General features: G+C 46.6%; 1 protein-coding gene across 4 annotated transcripts in view; it reads right to left on the bottom strand.

Moving 5' to 3' along the window:
- Window positions 1-24,570, bottom strand: part of LOC121277294 (xanthine dehydrogenase-like) — a 232,519-nt gene that overhangs the window by 31,996 nt on the left and 175,953 nt on the right. For all 4 annotated transcript variants that reach the window (XM_041186576.1, XM_041186574.1, XM_041186575.1 and 1 more), the window contains 3 exons: window positions 17,325-17,462; window positions 14,831-14,913; window positions 7,779-7,907 (listed from right to left, as the gene is read on the bottom strand). In XM_041186576.1, coding sequence (XP_041042510.1) covers window positions 7,779-7,907; window positions 14,831-14,913; window positions 17,325-17,462 — 350 coding nt within the window. The remainder of the gene's footprint in view (window positions 1-7,778; window positions 7,908-14,830; window positions 14,914-17,324; window positions 17,463-24,570) is intronic.

The following is a 24,570-nucleotide window of genomic DNA, read 5'->3' as shown; positions in this document are numbered from 1 at the left end:
GATCAGGGTGGGTGTGGCTCATCCCCCAGTGGCTGTCGCGCGGTCACTGGTGGCCGGGCCCTCCGGGGCAGCTGGGGAGGCGGCGCAATCACCAGTGGCGGGACCCGCCAAGCAGAACTGTACAGGGGCGGCTGCTTCCATGTCCTCCGCTGCTCCCACAGCCCCATCACCATTCTGCCTCCTGACCAGGGCCATGGGGGTAAAGAGCTACATTCACCCCGAGGTGACTGTAGAGACATGTGCGAAGGCTTTGGCTGGGGTTTTTGGCCCCTCGGACATTGTTGCAGCCTCGCACATGTATGGGAAGGTGGTGTTCTTCCTGAGGTCTGAGCGGGCTATGCTCGCTGGCCATGGCCAAGGGGCTCACCATAGGCGGGACCTATCTGGCAGTGGATCCTCTTGAGGCCACCGCAGAGAGGATTGTTTTATCCAATGTCCCGCCCTTCGTTCCCGGTGAGCTGCTCCTCCCCCACCTTCACCAACTGGGGGAGGTCAGGTGATGCCGATCCCGCTCGGTCTCATGGAGCCCAGTCTCCGCCATGTATACTCCTTCCGCCACCAGGTCTTTGTTTGTCTGGCTCGGGAGGAGTGCTCGGAGGGGCGATTTAATGTCACCTTTGGTGGGTGGGGGGGGGTTGCTGTCTATTGTGTTGTCTGGTCGGTGAACGGCACGCGATGCCATTCCTGCAAGAAGGTGGAGCACATCCGAAAGAACTGCCCCGCCTCCAAGGCTGCCAATGTCACTCAGGCGGCCGCAGATGGCACCGCTGCTCCTCCTCCCGTCACCACTCCATCTTCCTCCCCACACGAGGAAAAGCCGTTGGCAACCACCAACATCTTGGCTGCCGGCGAGGCAGGGCGAGAGACCCGGCGCCAGAAGAAGGCACGACTGAAGACCCGGCGTGCAGAGGCACACCCAAAACCCCGCGAACTCCTCAAACCAACCTTGATCCCCAAGTACCAGATACCCAGGGACACCAGCTCAGGGATGAAATCATCATCTGGCCCCAGCAATGTGTCTGCACGTGCTCCCGGGCCCGTGTGCGCCTCAGTGCCATGTGCTGGGCCCGGCGTCGTTCATGCGCATGCTCCCAGTTCCTGCGGCGATGGGGCACATCATCCCGAGCTGGTGGTTGCCCTAAAAAGAATAGACCAGTCAAAACCCCAGAGGGCAGAGCATCTGGAGGGGCTGGACGATGGGAGTTCTCCCCAGCCCCCAGTCTACCCTGGAAGAGATGCCACCCCTTGGAGGGGGAGGACCTTGTGACCTGTGAGGTCGGATGCGTACCCTCCCCCAATGAAAAGACGGTGGAGTCTCCATCCCGTAAGTCCTCGCTCTGCCCTCTGGGGGGAGCCCAAATCCCCTGACCCTTTGCTGCAGTTCCCTGAGCAGGGGCCCTCAGAGGTCAGTGAGGGTATCACCCTTGCAGTGGTGCCCCAAACCAACCCAACCTGTACCCCCGAGACACCATCTGGCCTGCCAGGGGTCTGCGGCAGTCCCTTCATGGCCCCAACTGCTGGGTCATCAGGCGGCAGAGGTGAGGAAGGCCCCCCGGCTCCATCCCAACCTTCAGCACAGGCACCTCCGTCCTAAGTCCAGAGATTTTTCCAGATTCGCTGGGCGATCTGGTGCCTGAGGGGGAGCGGGGCTCTGAGCCACCACCACTCCTTGGCCCATATTCCCAAGAGGAGACCAGAGAGAACCCCTCTGCCCTTGATCCTGGGGGTGGGATTGAGGTGGAGGTGGAGCCAACTGACTGCTCCGAACTAGCCCCCATACTCAATACGGGGGAGGGGTTGGAAGCTGGAGGTGACGACCTGGAGTTGGTGGGGGTTTCGGTGGTGAGCACCAGGGACGACTTCGAGTGAGGGTGAGGTGGTGGATACCCTGGTGCCTCCCACCAATTCTCCTGTCATCCCTTTATGAAAGCTCCAGGATTTTTTTTAGCAAGTAATGGTGCACGCTGAGAAAGGGTCCAGTTGGCCCTGGACCAGTGTCATTCTTTTCCTCTTGTGTTCTGGTCCGTCCGCGAGGCGCTCGAGGCCCCTGGGCTCGACTGGAACACCAAGAGGAGGGTCCACACGTTTCTCGCTGGGCTCCTAAAGGAGAGGAAGGATTAAATTAGTCCTCTCCTTCTTACACTAAGCGTGGTGATAGTAGCACATACTTCTGACAATGAGGACTACGAGAGCCAGCCTCAACATCAACGGCAGCAGGGACGCACAGCGCAGGTTCCAGGACTTCTCAGTCCTCAGGGACGGGAAGTATGTGGTGTGCCTCCTGCAGGAAACCCATACCATTCCAGGGTACAAAGCTACGTGGCTCCTAGAGTGGCAAGGGGGGGTTCTACATGAGTCACCTAGCCTCCAATTCTGGCGGATTGGCTATCTTGTTGGCCCCACATTTTCAGCCGGAGATCTTGGGGGGTCAAGGAGCTAGTGCCAGGCCAGTTGCTGCACCTTACTGTGCGCCTAGGGGGTGCAGCGCTTCACTTTATGAATGTGTATGCTCCCCTGGGCGCGCAGCAGCAAGCAAGCTTCTTTGAGGATGTGTCCACTCATCTTGGCTCCATCAACACGAGTCAGCAGCTCCTTACACTGTTGGCCGACGACGGATCTCTTGTCTCGGATCCGGAGGGCATCAGGGCCATTGCCAAATCCTACTACACCGCCTTGTTCTCTCCAGATCCGTCCAGCAAGGGTGTTTGCAGAGTTTTGTGGGAGGACCTGCTGCAGGTCAGCCCGGAGGGCGCCGGAAAGCTTGACTCCCTTATAAATCCCCCAAGCTGACCGGCGCCCTCGATAGCCTCTCCAGGGGCAAGTTGGGCCGTGGAGTTCTTCAGGGCATTCTGGGACGTCCTGGGGGAGAGAATCATGACCAGGGAGATACCCCTCTCATAGTGCAGGGCTGTGATTGCCCTGCTACCAAAGAAGGGAGATCTCCGCCACCTTAAGAACTGGTGCCCAGTCTCCCTCCTCAGTACGGACTACAAGATCTTTGCCAGGGCAATGTCTTCTCGTCTTGGCACTGTGCTGGACCACATGATCCAACATGACCAGTCCTACACGGTCCCATGCTGGTCCATCTTCGACAATATCCACCTGGTCCGGGATGACATCCACTTTTCCCAAAGGACTGGTCTGTCAAGCGCCTTCCTGTCTCTTGACCAGGAGAAGGCGTTGGACTGGGTGGATCACGAATATTTATTCGGGACTCCGCGAGCATTCGGGTTCAGGACACATTTCGTCGCCCGGATCTGATTTCTGTGTGCTGCCGCACAGTGTCTAGTTAAGATTAGTGGGTCCCTGACGGCGCCCCTTCGCTTTGGAGGAGGAGTGTATCAGGGCTGCCCCCTGTCTGGCCGATTGTATTCTGTGTGGAGTCTTTCCTGTGCCTCTTGCGGAGGAGGTTTTCGAGATTGGTTTGCGCGGGCCGGGCATCGGAATGGTCCTCTCGGCTTACGTCGATGACGTGCTCCTTGTGTCACCGACCCGGCTGACCTGCGGAGGATGCATTAGTGCCAGGTGGTCTATTCTGCCATGCCCTTTGCCAGGATCAACTGGGACCAGTGTTCTGGACTCCTGGTCAGTCAGTGGCAGATGGATCCCTTACCCGAGGAGCTCAGACCTTTCACCTGGAGCAGGACCAGCCTCCTCTACCTAGCGGTCCACCTCTGCCCTGCTGAGGAATCCTGGCCGGCAAACTAGCAGCAGCTGGAGCCCAAAGTCACCACTCGCCTGTGGTGCTGGACAGGACTGCCCTGAGTGCTGTCTTACCGGGGTCAAGCCATAAACCAGCTGATTACACATGTTGTGGTACCGGATGGTAACTTTGACCACTCCCTCGGATTTTGTCACAAAAATCCAGAGAATGCTCGTCCACTTCTTCTGGGACAAAAGACTGCACTGGGTCACTGCTGAGGTTCTGAGTCTCCTGCTTAGGGAGGGTGGTCAGGCGCTGGTGTACCCAGGTGGTGACTTTCCACCTTCAGGCCCTGCAGCGATACCTTTACGTCGAGCCCCCTCCTAGATGGTGTACCCTGGCAATGTATTTCTTCCACCTGATGCATGGCCTGAATTATGACATGCAGCTCCTGTTTGTAGACCTGAGGGACATTCATGGCTCCTTGCGGGTGTTGCCTGTCTTTTACCAGGACCTGATCAAAGCCTGGAACATGGTTGCCTTGTGAAGCAGCTCTCCCCCGTCAGAGAGCCGCTGCTTAGGAAGCTGCATCTCAGCCCTTTTCAGTGGCTGGCGGAGAGGAGGGCTGTGGCTGCCGGGTTGACCAGGATCAGAAATGTGCTGGGTGGCAGAGGAATGTGCTGGATGATTCCACAGGAGTTGGCGCATAGCGCATCCATGGACATCCAGCTCACAGCCAATGCCATTTAAGACCTGTGCAGCTGGTGACATTTCCTGCACATGGACTCATCTGAGTCACGAGAAGTGTCCTTGACTCTCCACGTGCCACAGGACAGGCATTCTGCCTTGCTGAGCTGTCCAGGCATGCCTTAACCTTAAGCTTTTAAATCCTTTTTTACTTAAACTTTAGTTACTTTTACTTACTTTAACCATAAACTGGAGAGTAGTAGAATGTAGAAATTCTTTGCCCTTACTCACAAATCAGCTCCGTCTCCTGTGTCTATAAATTCTTACTTTCCCTGTGCTTGTTTAGAAATTACATTTCAGTACTTGTGCTGTTTTCAATCTCCTGCCTGTCTTTCCACAGAGTCGTTACAGTGTGGAAGGAGGCCATTCGGCCCATCGTGTCTGCACCGGCTCGCTGAGCATTTTAACTTAATGCCAATCTTCTGCCTTGATGTGCGACACCCTTTATGGTCATTTATTTCACTAGACAGTTAGAAACAGGCAATACATGGTGTCCAGCACAGGCATGATAGACTGAATGGCCATATTGTGCTGCCTCATGCTTTTAAAGCAACACTTGCGCTGCTTTATCTCCAAAACCCGCGCTGTTTTACCTTCTGAAATCCCGAGGCTACTGTAAAGCTAGGTTCCACTGAGGTGTGTGTCTCTGCACTGGTGGAGGGTGTGGGTGAAAGTTGTGATGGGACTTCAGGGAGGGTGCCTTCAGATTCCTCTTCAGAGGTTTCTCTGGGGCCTGATTGGAGGCCATGGGTCATGGACTCTGACGGCTGTTTCCCAGATGTGCCTGTGGAAGCAAGGGGAGATAATTAGTGTATGGTAGTGGTCTGTGAAACAGGACACATCAGTCACAGTATGGTTGTCTGATGAATGTTGCACAGTTGGATCCTCTTGGTAGATCACTGCCGGCCTCTCCGTCAGCATAGGAACAGTCCAGATCCTTGCCGGCCAGCTGGATGACTCTGTTTTCAAAGTCCGTGAGGGCCTTGATTTCAGGCATTACCCCACCTGTCTGTGACATCTCCCTCTTGTTGTGTGCCAACTTGTCCTGCATTAATAGAGATAGAGAGTGTATGCAGGATGCCTTACAGGCCAGATGATAAGTATGCCTTGCATGTGAGGGTGGTGAGCGGTTCCATGAATGGGATGAAGCCAATGAACGTGTCTCTGAGAGACAGAATGGTGATGTCCCTTGAACCAGCCGTGTGGATGTGTGAATGGTTTGAGAGTGTGAGAGTTGACAGTGATGAGAAGAGGGACTTACCCTGGCGGAACGGAGATCATCATTCATCCTCTTGCAGCACTGGGTGTCCTCTTTTGAAGGATGTTGGCATTGCCACCGCCTCTCAAGCTGTAATAGTGATGTTGCTACCCATTCTGCAGCTAGAGCGGGAGTAGAGGACTTCACAACGGGCCTCCACTGCGACCAAAAGGTGCTCAAGGGATGCGTCAATAAACCTGGGGACTGCAGTCTTTTTTCCTTTCAGGGCTGTGTCTTCTTTGCAGCAGTTGTGGGCTGGAAGCACTAAGAGGTGTGCATGTGGCTGGACTTTAAATATGGCGCCTGGTGTGCTGAAGCAGCTGGATGATGGCATGGCGGGCGAATGAGAGCCTGCCCGCCATGGAAACTGTGGTCAGGATTTTAGGTCCCGCAAGTGGGCGCATTCTCAACCCATCCAGCCGCAAAATAGCGCAAGATGACGTCAGGCAAACATCCCAACGTCATCATGCACTCGCGTGGTATCTCACTCGGTGGGCACGGCACATGTGGCTGTCAGAAGCATGCCCGCTGACAATTAAGCAGGCAATTAAGCCCATTAAGGAGGCAATTGAAAGCGATTTTTTTGTGGCTCGTCCACTTGTACAGTTGGCGGACGGGCCAATCGGCCTTTACATTTTTGCTCAAACCTCGATCCAGGGCAGGATGAAACCTCTGTGGGGAAATAAAATAAAAAGAGATATCTGGGGACTGTTTTTTTTTTAATGAGGTATGCTTACAGGTGCTTGATTGTGCTGCATGGACATATTTTGCAGCATTTCAGTTGTTTTGTTTATTTTGTGGAGGTCTGCAGCTCTTTGAGACAGCTGTCTGCCTCTAGAGAGCTCACTGGAAGTGCTCACCAGCACCTATGGTGATGTCGGCGCCCGCCCTCTTCCTGCCCCCACTAGCAGTGCAGAGCCTCTCTCAGGGCGCGTTTTACACTGGCTGGCCGTTAATTGGCCTGTCTGCTCCCGGGCCCGCTGATCGCACGTGTCCAACGAGCAAAAAATTCAAGCCAGTGTGTTTCCCAGGAACACATAATTAACGCGGCAGGTTTAGGACAATCTGGCATGAAAAACCCGCCATCGCAGCCAGCAGATAAAGCGACGTTTTACCCACCCACTACCGCACTTAGTGCAAATCTAGGACGACTCTGCCCAATGTCCTGAGGAAGTGAGAAAAGCAGAATCCTCACCAACAGCTGCCATCTGGAAAAATGAGAGCAGAGGCTTCAATCTGAAATTGTTGAACTCAGTCAGAGTCTGGAAGTTTGTGAAGTGCCTCACGAAAGGATGAGATGCTCTTTCTTGAGCTTACATTGAACTTCATTGAAACAATGCTGCAGGCTGAAGACCACCACTGCTTTCTGAAGGGCAGTTAGGGATGGGCAACAAATATTGGCCTTGCCAGTGATTGCCCATGTCTCATGAAAATATATTAAAAAAAAGTCGTGATAGTAGGATTGAGCATTAAAACAACAGGCAACTGGAAGCTTAGGGTCACTCTGTGGACTGAACAGAGGAGTTCCCCAAAGCAGTCACTCAATCTGTGTTTGGTCTCCCCATTGCATGGGGAGGCAATTGCATCGTGAGCAGTGAATACAGTATACTAAATTGAAAGTACAAATAAATCACTGATTCACCTGGAAAGTGTGTTTGAGGCCTTGGACATTGGGAAGGGAGGAGGTAAAAAGGCAGGTGTTGCAACTCCTGCACTTGCATTGGAAAAAGGGGTGATTGGCATTGGAAGGAGAGGGGTTTTTGGGGTGATTGAGAAGTGGACGAGGGTGTTCTAAAGGGAAGAGTTCCTTTGGAATGTTGCAAGGGGATGGGAGGAGTAGATGTGTTTGGTGGTGGCAATATGCTGGAGGTGGTGGAAATACAGAGGATGATCAGTTGAATGTGGATGCTGGTGGAGTGGAAGATGTGGAGTGAAGCCAACGTCTGGTGTGATTCCACTTTCAGCATTTCCACTCGACCAAGCATTACTATAACACAACAGGAACACCTCTCCTTATTACTACTGGCAGGAAATGATGAAAGCACATGATAAAATGATTTAAATATAATCTTTGATAGCCCATTCAACATTAATGAGAGGATGTCTGTTCTGAATAACACAACGTCTTACCAAACAGTTAAGCTCACTGGTGATGCTGCCACCGGTTGCACCAGAGTTTGGACTGTTAATTGTTGTTGTTGGTTTTATGGAGATGAAGTCAACTGGAATTCCTAATGCATAGGCACATACTTGAGCAACCTGATTTACAAAAGCAGGTAGAAATCAAGCATTCACTTCAACATCAAAATATTCAAAGTACATTGTAGAAACAGAAACAGTGAAAATTTTGAACAAATTTTTCTACCTCCTCTCCCTAGAGGAAATTGGGCAAAGTTCATTTTGCATGGACTTGACACTAGCTGAAACTGGTCCATTTTCTACTAATACTTAATTATTTGCTGGGCAAGTAGCACATGGGATTACACCTTGGAATTGGAGGAAGAAAAGTTGTGTATGGTAAACCTTAAAACAGGATAGCAATGTGGGCCTGAAATTTCTTGGAACATTTTGGCATGATTGCATTGCAAGAACAGTGTTGCACTATTTTCTTTCGAGGAAATATGCACATAACTGGGGCATGCTGGTTTTACAATGAAACATTGGAAACTGTGAATTTCCTTGATTTATGCGTTGCTTCAGAGAAAGGTCTACCAAAGCCCTCTGCCAATCATTTGCATGGTTCTACCCTACATGTCAAAACCCAGCTCAGGTGAATTTCCTGCATTAAGCCATGCGCTGGTGTAGATTTACAACCACAAATTTAGCTGCAGTGCAGCCTGAAGTCAACTGATAACGGTATCACGACACACTGGGGATAGTGCGCTGCAATATCAAGCCCCACTGGTCCCCGAGCTGCGACAAACATGAAAAAGTTTAATCAAACCACCTAATTGTTTAATTTAAGTTAACAGAATACGAGCACCAGGTTTGTAAACTTAATAAGTAAATAACTGTTTATTGAACAAATTGTCTTTAACCAAAAAGAAAGAAATATGAACTGCTAATTTCTATCTCTATAACCTTAACTCTACCCTTTCTTAAATCCCTATACACACACATACAAAACATATAAGACACACAAAAACATGGAATTTAAGGATGGGATGAAACAGTTCAATAGCACCCATTCCGGAGTACAGGATTTGATGAGTTGATTTTGATTGATGTCTTCCAAATTCTTTTCAGTTCTTTGTTGATGACATGAGGTGATCTTCCAGCACTTTCAGTCTTTAGTTCAATGGCTCAGCACTTGCCTTTCAATGTCTCTAACAGTGATTTTCCCCTTTGCCTTTTGACAGGGGTTTTCAGAGAGAGAGCAAGTTAGAGAGATATGCGGAGAAAAAGCCAGCTAGCTATTACTGTCGAATTACTGGAATCCTACTCACACAGGAGAGAGAAGTTTGAGGTTGCTTTCCTTTTAGGCTAGGAGCTATTCTGCTGCACTGCTCTCACACAAACCCTGGTCAGCTGGTCAGGAGCCAATTAAAAATGTTGTTGCCAGGAAGTTCCCCATTAGACCAGACTCCTCTGCAGCACCATCCTGTCTTTCATGGCACAGTCTGTTCCAGGACAGCAAATTGTATATACACCTCACACTGTTCCAGTAGACATGTCTTTCAAACTGCAGCCATTGTAATTTTAATCCACAATCCAACAGAAATAAAAAGATGTTCTTTACAGTGGTATAACTGAGATTTCAGAATTTTGAGAGTGATTAACAAAGTTACTGAGATGTGCAATATACTTAAATGTTGTCAGTTTCAATACACCCAAATTTATCCCTCAATCAATTTCTCAAAATAAGATTATCTGGTCATTATAACCTTGCTGTTTGTGGAAGTTGCTGTGTGCAAATTCACTGCCGTGTTTCCTATATTATAACAGTGACAACACTTCAAAAGTACACCATTGGTTGAAAGCAATATGGGGCATCTTGTGGTCAGTAAAAGCACCATTTAAAGGCAAGTCTTACTTACATTTCCTTTTAACATTTTCAAACTTAAGTAGCTGAAATGGCTTTCCATCTATTCTGAATAGTGATGGAACATGAAGAGCAGCAGCAGAGGCTCTAGGAGTCAGGTAACATGGCAGAAGGCAGCAGTCCACTCAAGGTTACCTCACTGATGGCACTGAATTAGCCCTTGTTTTATGCTATTTTTTAACATTTTGTCATACACAAAGGAGCTGCACAGGAAGTTTCAGAGTAAATTGCTAAAAATTAGCTCAAGTACCAAGTGGCTGACCACCTAATTTCCTTTCCTAGTCACCATGCCAGCAGACATTGCAAATTGTTCCCTCTCCTCAAATAATGGCCACCTCTTGTTCAAAAGCACTGCCATCAACTCCCTCCTTAAAAAACCCATCACTGACCCCTGTATCTTTGCAACCTACCATCTGCAGACCTCCTTTTTCTCTCCAAAGTCGTTGAACAGATCGTTGCTTTTACAATTCCGTATCAACCTTTGCTACAACTCAATGTTTGAATCTCTCCAAGCACAACTGTATCCATGATGTATCGTTCTTCCTCATCCTTCCTCCATCCTTAGACACAGGTGGCTACAATATCCTCCAATGGTTTCCAGCTAAGCTCTTGCTTAGTTCCATTCCTGCCTGTCCAATCATTGACAGATCAATAAAGCAATGACTTATCCTTCCATTTCTGCAGCATTACATCTGGAAAGCCCCAGGAATCCAACCTCATCCCTCCTCTTCGTCATCTGCCCGGTGTCTTCAGCAACATCATAAACTTCCACATGTTGGCTGATGACACTTAGCTCCATCCCTTCATTATTTTGACCCCTCCACTGCCTCTGTGCTGTCAGATGGTTTGTCTGATATTCAATCCTGTATATAGTGTAATTTCCACGGACTAAATATATGCAAGATCAAAAACATTATCTAAAGTCCTTGCTGCAGACTCCATACACCTTCCACTCTCTCAAGCTCAACCAAACCATCAGAAACCTTAGGCAGCATTTAATGTAGGCAATGGGGCTCTTGCCCACCGGTTGAAAAGCAGGTGAAAGCCTCGTGTTGCCTCCTTTGGGAAAGCTCACCGAACTAAGTGCTCATCTGGCACTTGGGTGTACAGGGGCGAGCCTTAGCCAGGATCGAGGACCAGAGGGGCGGAAATCCTGCCGAGAATGGCCGGCCAGTTAGAGGCCACCAGCTGGGCATCGCAGGCAATGCCAGTTGGAGTGGCGGCTATTGTTGGCAAAGCACCCACCAGAGGCCCAGGAATGCCAAGCAACCCCAGGCCAAAGATGAGTGAGGGTGGGATGGGGCTGAGGAGTAGGGGAGTGGCTCTCAGCACACCAGCCCCCACCTTTCGTTTTCAAGTCCCTCATCAAGCGCCGAGTACCTTTGACTGAGGCCCCCCTCAACCCACCACAATCCTGGAAGCCTGCAAACAAACATGCCAGGGTTTGCTTTTCGGGTTTCCTGTGTAGCAAATCCTCCACTTGTTGCTGGTTGAATACCAGCAGCAGCAGGATGAGGCTTTTAAGTGGTCATTAATTGCCCACTTAAGGGCCTCAATTGACAAAAGGGGCAGGAAGACCATCCACGAGCCTTCCTGCCCAGGATGTAATTGAGGCAGAGGCCACCCCCACCCCATCTTAATTAAATTCCCCTGCCATCAAATTCGCCTTGGAGGGAGGGCATTAAATTCCACCCCTTGGTATTCTATTTTATCTTAAGCCAAGTTTCTGAACTCATATCCTTCCAATCATAAAGACTCATTACTTCAACTTTAACAGTGACTAAGGACATCTGATGCTGAATCCCATTCCATGTCTTCAGCACCTGCAGTTATTCCCTGTTTGGCCTCTTATCCTCCACCTTCTGAAAACCTCAGATCATGCAAAACTCCATTGCTCATGGTTTTTACCCACACCAAGGGTGGAATTTAATGCCCCCTTACTCCTAGCAGCAGGTTTGAAGGTAGGGGGAATTTAATCAGGTGGGCGGGTGCGGGGTGCTGCCATCCAATTAAGTCCAGGCTGGGAAGGCTCGTGGACTTAAGGGCCTGATCCACCCACTGCTGATATTCAATCAGTGGTGGGCAAGAAAGTTGACACGAGAAGCCCAAAAAGCAAATCTTTGGGTTTCCTTGCAGGCCCCTCAAAGGCACTCAGTACCAGATCAAGGGATCAGGCAACAGGAAGGGTGGGGCCTGAGAACCACCCCATGACACTTACTCCCCACAACCCCCAGCCCAATCGCACTTACCTGTGGCGAGGGTCCTCTGCAATTTGTTATGAACCCAGACCAGACAGCCCCTCCCCCACCGCCCTCCGCGGCTTTTGGTATGATCTGATTAGGGACCAGTAACTTTTTCTATATAGTAGACAAAATTTGAAATCCAGTGTACTTACAAAGGGAATAAAGCCATAAGATTCCAGAGTTTTGGAATAAACAAAATAACTGTTACTCTGCACAGTCAGAAAAGTAAAACAATTTACAACATCTATCTTATACTCTAACATTCAGAATGAACATGAGGTACATGTAAATTAACAGGAAAACTGTGGTTGAGCACACCACGCTGCACAATAAATGTAAGATGTGACCAAGACAGGTCCCTTGGATTTCTCAGCAGCCCACCAGGCATCAGTATCCACTGCAAGTTACACAATCTTGTTAAAACTCTGTCTCCCTTATGAAGGACTTCCAGTCTTCACCTTCAAAGATTTTGCCTCTGAATTCCCTCCAACAGTTTCTCCGACTCTGACTGCCTCAACGACTGCACACCTTCCAGAGTTTCAATCTCGTCTCCTGGGACTCTGTTCGCCTGGATTCCCGAGTCTGCACTCCAGCACCAACTCTGACACCACTTCAGTTCTTCAGCCATGCAGAGCAGAACGCCACTGCTCCAAAGGATTACCTTTGCCCCAATAGCTCATGGCACAGAGTAACCAACTTTCCGCCGGCTTTTCAGCTCTCCAGGGCTTTTCCTGAGCCCTCACTACTTGAAGCCTGGCAACCGCAGCACTCTTACTGCTTGGAACCTCTTTCTTTGTTCCTTTCCTCATGGTTTCCCTCCCTGGTGGTTCCTACGAGCAGCTGTCTCCCCTTGTTTGTTCCTACCCCGGTCCTCCCTTTCTATCTCTCTCCAGGACCTCTCCCTGCATTCCCTCTCCATCTGGGACCTCACCCTGTCACCTCTCGTTATGGTGCCCACTCCTGGGTCTCATGATAAGGTTTTTGTGCCACTTTTTCCCATGCAGGTGAACGGGGCCTCCATCCTCAGCCCGAAGATCTCACAATGCATAGCCTGCTCCCAATCTGCTCACGTGCGGAAACTTCTGGTGCACGTTGAGACCCATAGTCCCTGACCTCCACTCAGAAATCTGATAAGTTGAGATTCTTAATAATAAATCCTAGGCCACTGGTGGGTGCATTACTGGCAGCTGCCACCGCTCCTGGTGGTGCTGCCTGTAATGGCGAACTGCCAGCCTCTGACTGACCAGCTGTTCTTGGGCAGGGGATGGGGGCAGTGGAATTCAGGATTTCCACCCCAGGGTCCTAAATTCCTGGGCCCTAAATCCCTGGGAAGGCCTGCCACTGACCAGTCAAGAGCCTGATGCACCATGGGGTCCTCGCAGGCTCACCAGCTGGCAGGCGAGACTCCTGTTGCCCAGATCAAATTCTGCCCTAAGTCTCAACCTGTGATTTATATCTTGCACCCCCAACACCTCAAATTTAAAATGTTAATTATTTATTTTAATCCCAGTCTATTTTTATTACATCCTCTAGCGTTACAATCTTACCGTTCATCGAACTGAACTCTTGTACGCACCCCCGATCCCAAACCTTTCCCACATCGGCGGCCATGCCTTCAGCTGCTTAGGTCCTGTATTCTAGAATTTTCTCCCTCTTTTCTTCACGGCCCTCCTTAACATCAATTTCTTTGACCAAGTTTTTGGTCACTCTATCCAATATCATTTTCAATTCAGTGTCCTTTTTTTAAAAAGTCCAAGTCGTGTTGAGTTTATTTTTAAGATATTCAGGCCACTGTGGGTACAACCAGTATTGCTGTTCATCTGTCCACTGTGCACTCTGGGGTATGTCCTAATTCAAGTCTCAAATTGAGGTGGCTTCCCCTGGCCTTCCTCACAGTTATCATCCTTGGAGTTTCTGCTCATAGCCAGGCTGCAACCAAGTTGAAAGAACAGCATCTTCCCTTTAGTTACCAATGGATTCAAGTACCCCACACCCCCAAACTGAAGTCAATTCAGTATTCAGAGCCAAGGCTCTTGTCGCTGGCACTGTGTGAAGTTGGACCCGAGCCCAACCATTCTGACTCTGAGGTAGGAATACTATCACTGAGCCAGGGGCCGCTCTAACCTCAGGCAAGTATCTGCTGGATGGTAACTCAGTACTGAGACCATATTCTAGTAGCTACTTACATTAACTGTCCGGATTAAGTCTCAAACCTTTCATCTTTGGACTCAGCTTTGGGAATATTACGCCAGTAGGACAAACGCTCTTTCTCTACGCCTTTTGTACAGGGATTTCACACATAACTGTAGTGTTAACACCACACTCTAATCGCTGGAAATGAACCAGCCCCATCCTTCATATTGGGTTTTTGCATCTAGAACATTTCTTATATTCCACACCCTCTTTTAAGTTTCTAATCCAAAATGGTCACACAACAAACTATTTCTGTACAGAATTTGACTGCTCCTATAATTTGCCTGTAGGGAGTAAAATGTCAAACCACACTGGAGTGTGTTGTATATTTTATATCTTGAATCAATGCAGAGATGACGCTTGTTCCTATGTGTAAAATAGGTTTATTTAAAGCGTTTTTGAAACAGTCTACTGTGCTTCAGATCTGGCTTCCAGCTCTTACTGCAGTTTGTTTGCTTTTCCCCAGAGTCCACATCCAGGCTTAACCAAATAAGAAGTGAGCACAGATCAATTACCAGACTACTCATAATCAAACACAGAACAACTGACCAAGTGAACACTACATGGAGGGCGGGTGGATTAAATTAAAAGGAGGGAACAGTAGGAAGTTGGCAGGATCAAGAAATTAAAATTAAAGAAGCAAAAAAATAAACACAATCAAACTCTATGCAATGAGGAATCACTCCACAAATTGTGGAACCTACCTTGGTGTCAAGGCCTTGACCAGATTCAATTCCACCTTGTGATACTATAACTGAGCCATCACTGGCAAATATTGAAACAGTGCCTAAAATAGATAAATTACCGTTAGAAAATACATTAAGTGCTGCAGAACAGTAAATATTTTACAAGTAACTAACATTTAATCTGATATATAGCAAAAGGATTAACATAAAATGGAATCTGAAAACGTAGCAGGAAACAACCCGACAGAATACTCAGATAACACAATCTCCTAAGGGAAGGTAGAGACAACCATATTATTATTGGAATGTTCCTAGTGTTGGTAAAACCAACGATATATTCTAAACAAATGTTCAAAGTACTACTGGATGTCACCATATATGTGCCCAATGGTTACTGGATATAGGTAGGACAGCTTCACCCAATGTGACACTACCTGTTACGAGAATATTTGGAGGATAGAAATAACTACATAAGATAATGGAAGCTCTTCCAACCAGCGGTGAAGCTGCATGCATAGCTGCTGCCTGTGAAGATGTGTGTGTGCTTACTTTCTTGCGTGTTTTTAGCCAGAACATCTGATCAAGGCTGCAGCAGTGACATTTCAGTGCAGCGATCCACATGGAAAACTGGCAAAGAGGAGCAACGCAGAAGAGGATGGGCAAAAAGGAGCATGGAAAAGAACATGATTCTTTTTTAAGACATTAACTAATAAGCTTTTAAAGGTCTCAAGTTTTTCAGTGGGTTAGTGAGTGAGTGGGAGGGTGAGTGGGATGGGAACAAGTAATCAAAAGGGTAGTCAGGTCGGAGGATAATCAAGTCAGGTTGGTGTGGGGTTGGGGGGAGGGGATAGGAAGCTAGATTGGATTGGCGGTGTATTGGATTGGGAGCGCAGGGTGTAGTGGAGTTGTGTTGTCTGCTGGTGGGGAGTGTGGGATGTCAGGTTGGGTCAGGGGGTTGGGTCAGGGACTGGTGGCCGTGGTGGGTTGAGTTACATCGTTAATCACTGAGTTACACCAGGGATTAAACTATGTAACAATTCTAGGGTAAGTATTCAGGTAAGTGACACATTTCTAGCCCAAGTTTCCAACACTGAGATCTGTATAAAAACAGTGGTGTAGTGTCCCAGGCAGCACAAATCAGCCCACTAAAAGTTTAAACTTCCAGGGCAATTACAGCGCCTGTGCATGAGTCAGGACTTCCAGTAGGTCCTGACGCTCAACAGCAACTTAAATTCAGTGCATCGTTACCCCTGATAGCGGAAGATCTGATCAATATCTCCCACAGACTTTTACTATTCTGCGTATAGTAGGAGATGAACTCCTCTAAGGCTAAGCCTCAACAAGATTGTTGCAGTCAATATCATAACCTGTCCAAAGTGCAGTGCAAACAAGTTAATAGGTTCCAGCACAATGAGGAAACGGAAAACCTTTTCCTTTGCTAGTCAAATTCAGGTAGTCAACCTTCAGTTGCCTATCTTGAACACTGAGTGTTTAATTTTAACCTGACCTGCAGAGAAACTGACACCCTAGTTTCACTGAAAAATAAAATGGACGTCCGTTCTGTTCACAGACCCAGCCTAGAGGAAAATTATTTGTATGTTGGAACCCTCTGTTTGTATGTAGTAGCTTAAGTGTGTAGTAGTATTCATGAAGTTTTATAAATAATGCTGTAACTCAAACGATTATTTATAATTTAAATAAACAATGTCATAAAATAACTTTACAGCTAAGTGACAAATAAACTAAACATTAAATTAAATACTAAACTAATAAATATAAAATTGGATCACCAAGATTTCACGATTCCGAAGGCATGCTTGAAAGCATCCACTATTGTATTTGGAATATCTCAAGCTCAAGTGATATTGTATATATGCCTACAGCAGATGGATCTCCTGAGCCCAACTGAAACAGTCTGGACTTGAATAATTATCTGACTAAATGCAAGGCACATTAAGTGCACTAACAGTGTGCACTCCACTTACTGTTGCATTCCATTCTTTTCAAATATCCTCAGACTGTCAATTTAGCTAATTTACCCTGAACCATGGATAGTTTTGTATTGTTCTACCCATTTTGAATTGGATCAAATTGCTTGTAGGGTACAGCTCAAGGGAGTCTTTCGTAGCAGGACTCTAGGCTGAATTTCGCTAATTGTTCCAATGCCATTGAACTGGGATGTGATTCTTGTGGGTGAAGCTAAATTTCAATCCCTTATGTACCCTGGACAATTAAAGGAGTTGAGGTCAAGCCAAATAGATACAAATGTGTCTTTTTTGTCACACAAGACGTGCTAATCGAATGCATTGGTTGCAGCGTCCTCACTAAACACACTGTCCTATAGGATAGGTTAAAACAATGGTCTTAACATAATTAGATGCATTGAAGTTAAATAATACTCCTAGAGAACAGCAGAGCTATTCTTCCTTCAGAATGTGTATGCAACCCCCTTAGGATTGCAATTACATGCTCTCAACCAGCTATACTACCAGTGTTTATACATAGCACTCACACAAGTAATATCCATCGGTCCAGAACAAGCAGTACTTGAGAGGAACCACCGCCAGTCCTTTCTTCTTCCAACTATTGTCTGCATTGAATTTTTTAATTGCTTGCAGTCGTCCAGCCACATCCACTTTTGTTAATTGAGCTGTCCAGGTTGACAACAAAAATGGTTAATGCTCCAATGTGTTAAAAGAGTGCAACAGAAAAAACACAGTGCTGTTCTCCCATTGTCTAAGTGTTTTTGCATTACACAAACACAGATGCACAATGGTCAATTTAAAATGGAAATAATTGCTTTTCACATGCTTTATGTATTCATCAGTAAGTACAACTGAAACCAAAAAATATCAGAAGAGCCATGGAATGTGCTGGCTAACTTCTGTATTCTGATTAACACTTGAGTGTGCAAGCTCCATGTTAGTGCACTAATTTATAAAATCAATTCCACAGTAACTAATTTTCCCTCTTTAGGAACATAGGAATTAGGAGCAGGAGTAGGCCATTCAGCCCCTCGAGCCTGTTCCATCATTTACCTAAATTATGGCTGATCTTCCACCTGAACACCATTTTCACACACTATCCCCGTATTTCTTGATGCCACTGGGACTAGAAATCTATTGGCCTCTGCTTTGAACATACTCAATGACTGAGCATTTACAACCCTCTGGGTAGAGAATTCTAAAGATTCACCACCCCTCTGACTTAATAAATTCCTCCTCATCTCGGTCCAAAATGGACTCTTTCTTATTCCGAGATTGTGTCCCCTAGTTCTAGACCCGCCCCCCCCAACCAGGGGAAACATCCTTCCTGCATCTACCCTGTCGAGCCCTGTAAGAATTTTGTATGCTTCAATGAAATCACCCCTCATCCTTTTAAACTCTTAGAGAATGTAGGCCCAGTCTCCTCAAGCTTCTCTCACAAGACAATCCCGCCATCTCTGGGATTAGTTTGATTACACCCTCTCTATGGCCTGTATATCCTTCCTTAGGTAAGGAGACTAAAACTGCACATAATGCTCCAGGTGTGGTCTCACCAAGGCTCGATACAACTGCAGCAAGATTTTCTTACTTCTGTACTCAAATCTCCCTTCAATAAAGGCGAAAATACAATTTGCCTTCCTAATTGCTGGTTGCATGTTAGCTTTCAGTGATTTAAGAAGAAGAACACCTAGGTCGCTTTGAACATCAACATTTCCCAATCCCTCCCCATTTAAGAAATACTCTGTTTTACTGTTTTTCCTACCAAAGCGGATAACTTCACATTTTTCCGGATTATATTCTATCTACCATGTTCTTGCCCACTCACTTAGCCTCTCTAAATCCTCTTGAAACCTCTTTGCATCCTCCACATAAGTCACATTCCCACCAAGTTTTGTGTCATCGGCAAACTTGAAAATATTACATTTGGTCCCCACGTCCAAATCATTGATGTAGATTGTGAATAACTGGGGCCCTTGCAGTACCCCACTAGTCACAGCCTGCCAACCTGAGAATGACCTGTTTATTCATACTTTCCATTTGCAGTCCATCCAGAATCCATGCCAGTATACTTTCCCTAATCCCATGAGCTCTAATTTTGCTTACTAACCTCCTATGTGGAATCTTAACAAAAGCCTTCTAAAAATCCAAATACACCAAATCCATTGGTTCTCTCTTATCTATTCTGCCAGTAACATAAAATATTTTCTTTTGCTGAAGTCTATTCATTTGAAAGCTCAACTTGTACTAATTCTACTGCTATTACTACTTTTAAGACCATAAGATATAGGAGCAGAAATTAGGCCATTTGGCCCATCAAGTCTGCTCTGCCATTCAATCATGGCTGATAAGTTTCTCAACACCATTCTCCTGCCTTCTCCCCGTAACCTTTGATCCCCTTACCAATCAAGAATCTATCTATCTCGGTCTTAAATACACTCAATGATCTGGCCTCCACAGCCTTCTGTGACAATGAATTCCATAGATTCACCACTCCCTGGATAAAGACGTTTCACCCCATCTCTGTTCTAAAAGGTCTTCCCTTTACTCTGAGGCTGTGCCCTCAGATCCTAGTCTCTCCTACTAATGGAAACATCCTCCCCACGTCCACTCTATCCAGGCCCCTCAGTATTCTGTAAGTTTCAATCAGATCCCCCCTCATCCTTCTAAACTCCATCGAGTATAGACCCAGAGTCCTCAAACGTTCCTCATCTGTTAAGCCTTTCATTCCTGGGATCGTTCTCGTGAACCTCCTCTGGACCCTCTCCAGGGCCAGAACATCCTTCCTGAAATATGGGGTCCAAAATTGCTCACAATATTCTAAATGTGGTCTGACCAGAGCCTTATAAAGCCTCAGCAGCACATCCCTGCTTTTATATTCTAGTCCTCTCGAAATAAATGCCAACATTGCATTTGTCTTCCTAATTACCGACTCAACCTGCAAGTTAACCTTAAGAGAATCCTGGACTAGGATTCCCAAGTCCCTTTGCACTCCAGATTTCTGAATTCTCTCCCCACTTAGAAAATAGTCTATGCCTCTATTCTTCCTACCAAAGTACATGACCTCACACTTCCCCACATTGTATTCCATCTGCCACTTCTTTGCCCATTCTCCTAACCTGTTTAAATCCTTCTGCAGCCTCCCCGCCTCCTCAATACTACCTGTCCCTCCACCTATCTTTGTATCATCTGCAAACTTAGCCAGGATGCCCTCAGTTCCTTCATGGAACCATAGAACACTACAGCACAGAAAAACAGGCCATTCGGCCCTTCTAGTCTGTGCCGAAATATTATTCCGCTAGTCCCATTGACCTGCACCCAATCCATAACCCTCCAGACCTCTCCCATCCATGTATCTATCCAATTTATTCTTAAAAGTGAGCCCGCATTTACCATGTCAGATGGCAGCTTGTTCCACACTCCCACCACTCTGAGTGAAGAAGTTCCCCCTAATGTTCCCCCTAAACCTTTCCCCTTTCACCCTAAAGCCATGTCCTCTCATGTTTATCTCTCCTAATCTAAGTGGAAAGAGCATTTACTCTATCTATACCCCTCATAATTTTGTAAACTTCTATCAAATCTCCCTTCATTCTTCTACACTCCAAGGAATAAAGTCCTAACCTGTTTAATCTTTCCCTATAACTTAACTCCTGAAGACCCGGCAACATCCTAGTAATTCTTCTCTGCACTCTCTCAATCTTACTGATATCCTTCCTGTAGTTAGGCGACCAGAACTGCATACAATACTCCAAGTTGGCCTCACCAATGTCTTATACAACCTCACCATAACATCCCAACTCCTATACTCAATACTTTGATTTATGAAGGTCAGTATGCCAAAAGCTTTCTTTACAACCCTGTCTACCTGTGACGCCACTTTCAGGGAATTATGTATCTGAACTCCCAGATCCCTTTGTTCCTCCGCACTCCTCAGTGCCCTGCCGTTTACCGTGTATGTCCTACCTTGGTTTGTCCTTCCAAAATGCAACACCTCACACTTTTCTGCATTAATTTCCATCTGCCATTTTCTGGCCCATTTTTCCAGTTGGTCCAGATCCCTCTGCAAGCTTTGAAAGCCTTCCTCATTGTCCACAAAGCCTCCAATCTTAGTGTCATCAGCAAACTTGCTGATCCAATTTACCACATTATTGTCCAGATCATTGATATAGACAACAAACAACAATGGTCCCAGCACAGATCCCTGAGGCACACGATTAGTCACAGGCCTCCTGTCTGAGAAGCAATCATCCACTACCACTCTCTGTCTTCTCCCACACAGCCAATTTCGAATCCAGTTTACAACATCTCCATGGATACCAAGTGTCTGAACCTTCTGAACTAACCTCCCATGTGGGAACCTTGTCAAAGGCCTTACTAAAGTCCATGTAGACAACATCCACAGCCTTTCCTTCATCTACTTTCTTGGTAGCCTCCTCGAAAAACTCTACACGACCTACCATGCACAAAGCCATGCTGACTATCCTTAATCAGCCCTTGGCTGTCCAAATAATTGTATATCCGATGTCTCAGAACACCTTCCAATAATTTACCTCCTACTGACGTCAGGCTCACTGGCTGTAATTACCTGGTTTACTTTTAGAGCCTTTTTTAAACAACGGAACAACATGAGTTACCCTCCAATCCAACGGCACCTCACCCATGGCTAAGGACATTTTAAATATTTCTGCCAGGGCCCCTGCAATTTCTTCACTAGTCTCCCTCAAGGTCCAAGGGAATATCATGTCATGCCCGGGGGATTTATCTACCTTTATTCGCTGTAAGGCAACAAGCACCATCTCCTCTTTAATCTCTATATGTTCCATGACACTACTGCTTGTTTCTCTTCCTTCCTTATACACTATGCCAGTTTCCTGAGTAAATACTGATGCAAAAAAACTGTTTAAGAGCTCCCCCATCTCGTGAGGCTCCACGCATAGACAACCACTTTGATCTTTAAGGGGACCAATTGTGTCCCTTACTATCCTTTGACTCTTAATATACTTGTAGAAACCCTTCGGGTTTACCTTCACATTATCTGTCAAAGCAACCTCATGTCTTCTTTTTGCCTTCCTGATTTCCTTCTTTAGTATTTTCTTACATTTTCTATACTCTACAAAAACCTCATTTGCTCCTTGTTGCCTATACCTGCTATACACCTCTCTCTTCTTCTTAACCAGATCACCAATATCCCTTGAAAACCAAGGTTCCCTATGCCTGTTAACTTTGCCTTTAATCCTGACAGCAACATGCAAACTTTGCACTCTCAAAATTTCGCCTTTGAATGCCTTCCCCTTACTGAACACATCCTTGCCAGAAAACAACTTATCCCAATCCACTCTTCCTTGATACTTTCTCATTTCCACAAAATTGGCCTTTCTGCAATTTAGAATCTCAACTCGAGGACCAGACCTATCCTTATCCATAATTAACTTAAAATTAATGACATTGAGGTCACTGGACCCAAAATGTTCGCCTACACATGCTTCTGTCACCTGACCTGTCTGGTTTCCTAATAGGAGATCAAGTACTGCATCCTCTCTTGTTGGTACCTCTATATATTGATTTAGAAAACTTTCCTGAACACATTTGACAAACTCCAAGCCATCCAGCCCTTTTACAGTATAGGAGTCCCAGTCAATATGTGGAAAGTTAAAATCTCCTACTATCACAGATCATTAATCTCGACCATTAATATATAAAATGAAAAGTTGTGGTCCCAACAGACTCTTGCAGAACTCCACTAGTCACCAGCCACCATCCTGAGAAGGACGCCCTTATCCCCACTCTCTGCCTCCTGCCAGACAGCCAATCTTCTATCCATGCTAGTACCTTGCCTCTAACACCATGGGCTCTTATCTTACTGAGCAGCCTCCTGTGCGGCACCTTGTCAAAGGCCTTCTGGAAGTCCAAGTAGATAACATCCATTGGCTCTCCTTTGTCTAACCTACTCGTTACCTCCTCAAAGAATTCTAACAGATTTGTCAGGCATGACCTCCCCTTGATGAAACTATGCTGACTTTGCCCGATTTTACCATGCACTTCTAAGTATTCTGAAATCTCATCCTTAATAATGGACTCTAAAATCTTACCAACGACTGAGGTCAGGCATCTCGGCCTGTAATTTCCCGTCTTTTGCCTCACTCCCTCCTTAAACAGGGGGGTTACATTAGTGATTTTTCAGTCCTCTGGGACCCTCCCTGACTCCAATGGTTCCTGAAAGATCTCCACTAACGTCTCCACTGTCTCTTCAGCTATCTCCTTCAAAACTCTGGGGTGTAATCCATCTGGTCCAGGTGAATTATCCACCTTCAGACCTTTCAGTTTTCCTAGCACCTTCTCCTTGGTAATGGCCACCATACTCAGCTCTGCCCCCCCGATTCTCTTGAACTTTGGGAGTCTTACTCGTGTCTTCCAACGCGAAGACTGACGCAAAGTACCTATTCAGTTCCTCCGCCATTTCTTTGGTCCCCACTACTACTTCTCCAGTGGCTCAATGTCCACTTTTGCCTCTCTCTTACCCTTTATATATCTAAAAAAGCTCTTGCAATCTTCTTTTATATTACTGGCTAGTTTACTCTAATATTTAATCTTCTCCCTCCTTATTTCTTTTTTAGTTATCCTCTGTTGGTCTTTGCAGGCTTCCCAATCCCCTGGCTTCACACTGCTCTTCGCCGCATTGTATGCTTTCTCTTTAGCTTTTATGCTGTCCCTGACTTCCCTTGTCAACCATGGTTGCCTCGTCCTCCCTTTAGTATGCTTCTCCTTCCTGGGGATGAGGTTTTACTGTGTCTCCAAAATTACTCCCAGAAACTCCTGCCATTGCTGTTCCACTGTCTTTCTTGCTAGGCTCATCTCCCAGTCAATTCTGGCCAGCTCCTCCCTCATGCCTCTGTAGTTGCTTTTATTCAACTGTAATACCGTTACATTTGATTCCAGCTTTTCCTCTCAAATTGTTGGGTAAATTCTATCATATTATGGTCACTTACTCCTAAGGGTTCCTTCACCTTAAGCTCCCTTATTAAATCTGCCTCATTACACATCACTAAATCTAGAATTGCCTGTTTCCTAGTGGGGTCCACCACAAGCTGCTCCAAAAAGCCATCTCGTAGACATTCTACAAATTCCTTTTCTTGGGATCCACTACCAACTTGATTTTCCCAATCTACCTGCAAATCGAAATCCCCGATGATCACTGTAACCTTGCCTTTCTTACATGCCTTTTCTATCTCCTGGCGTATCTTGTGCCCCACATCCTGACCACTGTTCGGAGGCCTGTACGTAACTTCCCTTATGGTTTTTTTTTAAAACTTGGCAGTTCCTCAACTCAACCCACACAGATTCCACATCATCTGACCCTACGTCATTTCTTGCTATTGATTTAATTTCATTTCTTACTAACAAAGCAACCACACCCCCTCTGCCAACCTGCCTATTTTTTCGATAGGGTGTATATCCTTGGGCTCCCAGTCCTGATCCCCTTGCAGCCATGTCTCCGTGATGCCCACCACATCATACCTGTATGACATGTATGACATGAAAAGTTTGGCTATTCATTCAATGACCCCCTGAGATGGAAAATGGAGAATTGAGGTGCCTCCATAATAGATCTCATTGGCAGGTTAGTGTGATATGTTCCAGATTCTGAGACTCATCACCACCATCACACCTCAGGTAATCCCTAATTTTCCACTAATTCTACTTTTGACCTCTCACCCCAACAATTGGTCCCACAAAACTACACAACTGTTCAACTGAGAACTTGGACAGATAACCTGC

The sequence above is a fragment of the Carcharodon carcharias genome, chromosome 4 (assembly GCF_017639515.1).
Source record: "Carcharodon carcharias isolate sCarCar2 chromosome 4, sCarCar2.pri, whole genome shotgun sequence".
Taxonomy (NCBI): domain Eukaryota; kingdom Metazoa; phylum Chordata; class Chondrichthyes; order Lamniformes; family Lamnidae; genus Carcharodon; species Carcharodon carcharias.
This window is presented reverse-complemented; position numbering and strand designations above follow the sequence as displayed.